This window comes from Arvicanthis niloticus, chromosome 5, assembly GCF_011762505.2.
Source record: "Arvicanthis niloticus isolate mArvNil1 chromosome 5, mArvNil1.pat.X, whole genome shotgun sequence".
NCBI lineage: Eukaryota > Metazoa > Chordata > Mammalia > Rodentia > Muridae > Arvicanthis > Arvicanthis niloticus.
This window is the reverse complement of record NC_047662.1, coordinates 4,115,278-4,123,090: the sequence shown is the minus strand read 5'-3', so window position 1 is coordinate 4,123,090 and position 7,813 is coordinate 4,115,278. Positions and strand designations below refer to the sequence as shown.

The following is a 7,813-nucleotide window of genomic DNA, read 5'->3' as shown; positions in this document are numbered from 1 at the left end:
ATCATAGGTGGAATCCCGAGTCCAGAGCCAGTTGAAATGAACTGAACTCCATGGACTCTGGTTGCCCCTTTTCGGAGAGCGGGACTCGGGTTTATTTTTCACAACCTAGAGCCGGGGAACCAGGTAATTTTTAAGTCAGTAGGGTGCTCTAGATTTTACAGAGCACTTAGAGCCAGGGGTCCAGCGACCCCAGTCTTGGTTCTGGCTGATAAGTCGGAGAAAGATTGGACCTTGCAGAGACTGGATTTCCATGCCCAGCTTAAATCAGTTGGTAGAACAAATCTCTCCTTTTAAACCTTGTTGTATCTCCCTGAGGTCCCAGGCTGGTAGCTCTGCAGCCGCTGGGGACCTTTCGGTGTCCTAGGGAGGAGCTCCCAGACCCGTGGGAGTGAATGAAGCCAGGGGATGCTGGAGAGGAGGCGAGGCTTGGTTCCACCCACCCTTCCTGTCCAGGGGGTCAGTGCCCGCACATCGGGCGACCCCACCACAGATGGGACTCTGAGGCCAGAGTAGTATCCCTGGGGGACACCACCGACTCGTCCTCTCCAGCCCCACCCTGTGCAGAGACAAAGGCGGGAGGAGGGAGAGGCGCTGGCTCAATGGGGGCGGGGCGGCGCTGGGGCGCAGTCCCCCTTAAAGCCTAGTGGCTGATAGTGCGCGCACTTCTTTGGCGCGAGCTTGGGTCAGGTTTTGAACTTGGTTACCGGCTTCGGTTTTCCGCTCTGCCTTGCATCAGGGGCAAGGATCCTCCACCCTGAGGTAACAGACCCTGTGCGCCCTTCGCTTTCCCGCGGAACATGAGACTTCCTAGAAGAGTAGGGGACGCGGCGGAGCTGCGCAAGGTAGGAGCCAGAGATAGGAATTCATGGCAGGTGGGGTGGGCGATGGCGAGCTTCCTGACTGTGCTCTCTGCGCCCTCCCGCCTTCCTGCAGAGCCTGAAGCCACTGCTGGAGAAGCGCCGGCGCGCGCGGATCAACCAGAGCCTGAGCCAGTTGAAGGGTCTAGTATTGCCGCTGCTGGGCGCGGAGGTGAGAGTCTTGGGGCACCCAGCGAGGCAGGTGGGCCTGCCTGGTCCCGGGGCTCCGTGGGGGTCCAAAGACCTGCGTGTGATCTGCGCGATGGGGTGGTAGGGACCACTGCTTGACTGGAGAACATTTGGGTGCAAGAACGAGGTGCTCAGCTGCCAGTTTATTGTGGGGTGTCTCTCTTGTCTGACCTGGCACAGACCTCCCGCTCTTCGAAGTTGGAGAAGGCGGACATCCTGGAAATGACCGTGCGCTTCCTACAGGAGCAGCCTGCATCTCTATCCCCTACTGCAGCGCCTGGTGAGTGACCATGCTCTCCCTGCCCACCCTCCCGTTTGCACAGTTCTCAGGACTTGAGCCTCACGCTGCTGTCTGTACGCAGGGCCTTTGGATAGCTACCTCGAAGGTTACCGAGCCTGTCTGGCGCGCCTGGCCTGCGTGCTGCCCGCCTACAGCGTCCTAGAGCCCGCCCTGAGCGCGCGCCTGCTGGAGCACCTGCGGCAGAGGATTGTCAGTGGTGGCCTGCCCTCACTGCCGCCACCATCGGCTCCAGCTCCAGCTCAAGCTCAAGCTCCCTCTCCTCCCGTGCCTCCTCCGGGCAGTCCTGGCCTTTGGAGGCCATGGTAGGCTCCTGGATGTTCTATAGGCTCCTGCTGCTGCCTGTCAGAGACCTGGATGGGCTAGCTGACCAAGGAAGTTCTCCAAGGTGACTGCATCTCTTACTCACTTTGAGAACAGTCTAGCTCCGACCGCCCTGACGAGAATCGGATGCTGTGACCTGTCTGGGTGATGAAACCTTCAAGGAAGGGCTCAGCCAGAGGCGGAAGTGGGACCAAAGGAGAAAGGGCAGATATGTTCAGGGTAAGGAGGAAGTGACCCAGACTGGAAGAAGTGGTTCTGGCACTGGGCCAGCCAGAGTTGCCTCAGCAGGGACACGCCCTGCCCTAGTGTGGGCAGCAGACCAAAGTCTGGTCTTGAAGCTCACCTGGGCCTGGTGCCTTCACCTGCTAGGATGGGTCACTGCGTTTCCAGCCACACCTGGATATGCTTCCAGTTCAGCTGGGTTTGTGAACCTCTCCATGAACAGAGCAATGACTTGGGGGACTTTGACCGCTGAGCAGAGCACTGAGCAAGGCAAAGGAACAGGGCAGTCACTCCTCTGCCCCAAATGCTTCCCTTCCCAGTGATCTGTACAAAGAGGGTGCGGGCTCTCTGTTTTATTTCTCTAAGTGTTATTTCTCCCCACAGCAGGCCTGGTGGTCTTGGGATGTGAGGGAAGGGCGGGACAAGAAGGTGGCTTCCATTTGGTTGTAAGGAACCCTGTGGCTCTGGAGGACCTGAGCCCAGCCAGATGGCAGAGCGAAGGCCCTGGAATGGCAGGGATGCTGGAGAAGCAGAGGAAGGACCACCAGGTAGTAGCGCAGGAAGAATAAATGCCTGCTTTCTCTGGTAAACCACTCCCCGAATCCAAGCAGCCGGGCTACCAGAAACACCTTGCTCAGAAGTTCTTTCTACCACGTGGAAGCCCAGAAGCCCATCAAGACTCAGGGAAGGGCCTTCAGATCCCAGGAGTGAGTGCTTCAGAGAAAATGGGAGGGTTTGTGGACTACCGCCACTCCAAGTCCATGGGGATTCACTGAGCATTGTGACAAGGCTGCTTCTGCCTCAGTCTGGTCTGGGGACCAGGACACTAAAGCCAGGAAGACAGACTGACCAGGGAAGGGACAGTCACTATCTGCTTGGCTATGCACATCTGATGAGTCGGGACACTGATTTAGGTAGAAGGTAGTGGGGAAGTCGGAGGCATTCTTAAGAAGGAAGAAAGACAGTAAACATGAAGGGGTGGGGGCTCCCAGAAGTGCAGTGCTGGGCCCAGTTGCCTAGACTATAAGCTCTTGGGCGGCAGGGTGCTCCTGTGTGTACCTCTGTGGTACTGGATACAGAGTAGCTGTGCAATGACAAGATGACTTAAAGGAGGCCATGTAACTGGCTCACACTGTATCGAACCTTGGACAGCCTGGCTTTTGCTTACACTCCAGGTTCCTAGAGCAGCTGTTCTCAACCTTCCTAACAGGGCCACTCTTTAATGACTCTTAAATACAGTTCCTTGTGGTGTGGTGACCCCCAGCCATAACATTATTTTTGTTGCTACTTCATAACCGCAATTTTGCTGCTGTGAATAATGATGTAAATATCTATGTTTTCTGATGGTCTCAGATGACCCTGTGAAATGACCATTCGACCTCCCCAAAGGGGTCACAACCCACAGGTTGAGAGCCACTATCCTAGGCTTGCTCACATATGTGTCCAACCAGGGCACACATATAGTCTGGTTTCTTGTTCTTAGTGGAGCAAGCAGAGGCTGAGAAATCGTTGGCCCTGGCCCAAACTCACCCAATAGACTAGGTTTCTCCTTGGGTCTAAAGGGACATCCTCCTGTCTCCACACATAAGAACTCTCAATACTGGTTTACACGATGAGTTTTCAGCCATCTTTCCCTGTGGAGTGAGACCCTGTCTCAGAGGAATAAAACAAATCTCTCAACACTAGTACTTTATTTTATTTTGTGGAATGATCTGCCTGCTTCTGTTTCCTGAGTGCTGGGATTAAAGGCGTGCACCACCGCCTGCAGCTTAAATTTACTTTGGTTTGTTTCTTCATTTTATGTGTATTCCTGTTTTGCTTGCACCCCCTGAGTGCCTTATTTCTGGGTCCCCTTGGAACTGGATACAGGTGGTTGCAAGCTGTGGGAATCAAACTGTAATTTTATTCTGTAATTTTATTTTTGAGATAAGAGTTTCACTACATAGCCCTGGCCTATAACTCACTGAGATCTGCCTGCGTCTGTCTCTCTCAGGTGCTGGGCACCACCACACCTGATCCTCCAGACATGTTTAAACTGCATGGGAACCGACTGACCAGATGCCTCCTCTCAGCCTTTGCTTCTAATTCCTGCTTATTTTGACTGTCTATCTTGGTTCTAGTTCTCTCTCTCTCTCTCTCTCTCTCTCTCTGTGTGTGTGTGTGTGGATAAACTGCTGACTCACAGGGCTGGGTGCTCTGGAGAACCCGGGCTCTGGCATGTCCAGGGGGGTGAAGTTCTCAGCCTGAGGCAAGAGGCCAGTTTCTCAGTGGAATGTTCTAGAAGACCGGGAAGGTCTAGGCTGGTATTCCTAGCTGGGCTGGTGAAGCAGGGATGACTGAATCCTCTTCCACAAGATGCTTCTTCCTGGCAGCTCCTTCCATGGGCCCAGAGACCTGGGTGTGATGGTCACAGGTGAGCAGCGGGGTGTCTGTCAGTGTTCAGTGGAAAGGCTCCTGGGTGCGAGTGTGAGAAAGCACACATGCATGGAGTCCAAGGGTGACTCCTCAGAGCCTCTACTGTTTGTTTGAAATGCAAGGTCTCCTACTGGAACTTTTCCAAGTAGGTTAGGCTAGGAAGCTTCCAGGAATCTGCCTGTCTCTCTTGCCCATTTGGCTGTGATTATAAGCACCTGCTACCATGGCCAGCTAAGCAGACATCTGACTCTAAACAAGTCCATGACTGACCAAGAGCTTTGGGTGTCTGTTCTGAGATGACCGCATGTTGAGTCTAACTCCCTGACTGGATATCACACCAGCTGGAGAACAGGTTCCTACGTCTCGCATAGCTCCAGTGGGAGAGATGACTGTGACTCCTGGATGCCACAGGGCTGGGGTGCCTGGGAATCCAGTTTTGCTGAGATGTACACATCTGAGGAGACTGGGCTTTGAAGAGGACCCTACTTGCCTCTCTGGTACCAGGCGGTGAGAAGAGTCTACCTGCCTTCCGTGAGCATGAGGGTAAAGAAAAAGCTATGTGTAGTCAATACAGCCTCTTGGGCAGCGTTCAAACTGTGCTGGCCACCCATGGATCGATGCCTCAGCGAACAGGATCTCACTAGTCGCTTGGGACAGATCGGAATGATCCTAGGCCACAGGAGATGCCACAAGAAGCTGTATCCCTATAGAATCCTCTAAGCCCTCTCTGTGAGGTGGGGTCTCTTCTGTGGAGGGTATTGAGGGAAATGTCTTACATGTGAGCAGTCTCTGGCTGTGGCAGAGCTGATAGGGTAATGGGCTAGCAGCTGAGGCTACTGGGGTCAGAGCCAGTGCCCAGGCATCTCTGAGAAACAGCTGTGACCACCTGTCCTCAATGAAGCCAAATAACACCAGCACACGGAGTAAAGGCGTTTACGCTCAGGACTGGTGACCCAAGTTCGATCCCCAGGTCTCAGTGGACAGACAGAACCGGTTCCACAAAGTTGTCATCTGACCTCTGACCTCCATGTGCAGGTCAGGACAACTTGCACCCTCAATATGATAGTTGGTAATAACTGAGCCAGGCACAGGGCCGCATGCCTTTAATCCCAGCACTTGGGAATCAGAGGCTAGCCTGGTCTATGGAGTGTGTTCCAGGAGAGTCAGGGATACACAGAGAAACTCTGGAAAAACCAAATGATAATTAACAACAATGATAATATTAATAATAATTAATAATATAAGATAACCACCATAGCAACAACAGAAATAACATTAAAAGTGGCAAATAGTGAGGAGAAACTAAAGATTTGTTCAATGTGGCCACACTGGGAAGAGAAGCAACCAGTGGCTTTCAGACCTTAATGGGAGGAGAGGGTTTAAACAGAAGGGAAGAGATGCGCTTAGCTAGGCAGTCCTGGTCAGGGTGTGGGCTCACCCCACCACAGTCTCAGCTCCAGTCTCTCCTGCAAGGTGGTCTGTGCGGAATTCTCTTTCTGGCAGCAGGCTTCGGTCTTTTCTGTCTCCCAGCATGAGATGCCTGGAGAAGCCCTAATTCACCAGGGCTGGCTGTTCGGTGGTCTGAAAGTCACAGGGAGGAGGAGCACCGGCTTCTGTTCATAATTTCTGCCTTGAAGTCCGAGTCTCAGGCAGGCTGGCTAGGGGTGGCTTTGTTTTCATCAAGGCTCTGGAAGGTTTGCCCAGACGCATATTTACAACATCTAGGCCCTCGGGACTCCAATTGTCTTTAACCTTTTACATGTTCACTTTTCAGTGACATGTTAGGTGGTCTGCTGCCATACAAAAAGGATCTGGCAAGAATCAGAAGATTGTAGGTCCCATGGTGTAATGGTTAGCACTCTGGACTTTGAAGCCAGCAATCTGAGTTCAAATCTGGGTGGAACCTCCACTTGACAGCTCCAGCGCTGCCACAATACCAGGCGTAGGCCTGGGGGATTAAAGGAAGACACAGACTCCGGTCATTCGTTATGAGAGAATGCCAAAGCTTTTACTGAGCAGGTTCAATATATACCCCAAGCCAGGGACGGAAAAACACAAACTCAAGGAAAAACAGGAACTCAACTGGGGGGCGATGGGATGTCAAGTGTAAATTCCCTTCCTGGGGCACCACGCCCACATCAGGATGTTTTTGATCTTAGAGGAAGCGCAGAATGTTACTTTGCAGACAGCAGCACACGGAAAGTCTCAGCCAGGGCATGGCAGCCCTTCCGGGTCCTACAGTCTGCATTGTTCCAGAGAACAGCTAACGCGGTCTGTGGCCTTATTTTCTCAAGCCTTAATTCCTATGTGAGCTGAGTGTGTATATGCCTCTGTTCTTCACTGGGCTGTACCCACTTTCTGAGAGCTGCCCGGACATGCGCTATCCGGAAGAAGAAAGCCACCCACCGAGGCTTCCCAGTGAGTAAGGAGTTTCACTTGGGGTTTTCAGAGGCCGGGGCAAAGCCTCGAGCACTTAAGGCAGATCCAATAAAACATGAATAATGGTTTTAGGATCGTGAGAAAGGCGCTGGGGGACACACTCCACACGGCTTGTTACGGAACGTCCACTAGGGGGTAGCAAGGAGCAGGGGCCTACGGATCGTCATCCGACCTGAGGCAGTTTTCTGGCTAGGGCGAGCAGGGTGAAAGAGGACTTACTTCAAGCGGAGTATGTGTCTGCTGATGCTTCTGCAGCAGAGGGTTTGCCCTATCTTCTTGGGGTCTTAAAATAGATTTTACAGTCATTAAAGTAGGTGTGTGTGTGTGTGTGTGTGTGTGTGTGTGTGTGTGTGTGTGATGTGCCAGCAGTCCTAGGAACCCAGAGGATGCTGGAGTGGCTGGTGGTGGTGGCTGGGTTATGAGCTGCCCAACATGGGTGCTGGGAATTGTGCTCTTAACTGCTCAGCTATCTCTCCAGCCCTACTCCTTGCATTTTGAATAGATATTTTATCCATGCATGATTAAGTAGCAACCTCCATTGATCACTTGGAAAACACTGGCTCATGAAACCTGATGGCCTGGCTCTCCCTGCTGTTATTGTTCTATTGCCCAATGTCACCACAGGACAGGAAGCTGCTGCAGTCATTGTGTACTTGGGAGAGCCTGGCTGTGGAAAATGCACATGATGGTGTTTTTGTTGTTGTTGTTTTTGTTTTTGTTTTTGTTTTTTGTTGTTGTTGGTGGTGGTGTGTTTTTTTTTTTTTTTTTTTTGGTTTTTTGGTTTTTTGGTTTTTTGAGACAGGGTCTCTCTGTGTAGCCCTGGCTATCCTGGAACTCACTCTGTAGACCAGGCTGGCCTCGAACTCAGAAATCCGCCTGCCTCTGCCTCCCAAGTGCTGGGATTAAAGGCATGCACCACCACTGCCCCACCATGATGGTGTTTTAATATCATGGTCAAGTCACTTTGATTTCATGGACCGAGGAAGAGTCCTGGTACTTCAAGCATCCATGAAAAAACTGGGAGCTGCTTAAGAGTGGACAGCACAAAGCCATAAGAAATACAGAATCC

General features: G+C 52.3%; 1 protein-coding gene across 1 annotated transcript; it reads left to right on the top strand.

Moving 5' to 3' along the window:
* On the top strand, positions 1–3,819 carry Hes2 (hes family bHLH transcription factor 2). The gene is made up of 5 exons (XM_034502961.2): positions 1–123; positions 737–842; positions 934–1,029; positions 1,227–1,326; positions 1,409–3,819. The coding sequence occupies exons 2-5, from the start codon at positions 798–800 to the stop codon at positions 1,651–1,653; spliced, it is 486 nt and encodes a 161-aa protein (XP_034358852.1). The 5' UTR covers positions 1–123; positions 737–797; the 3' UTR covers positions 1,654–3,819.
* Positions 3,820–7,813: the final 3,994 nt, after the last annotated feature.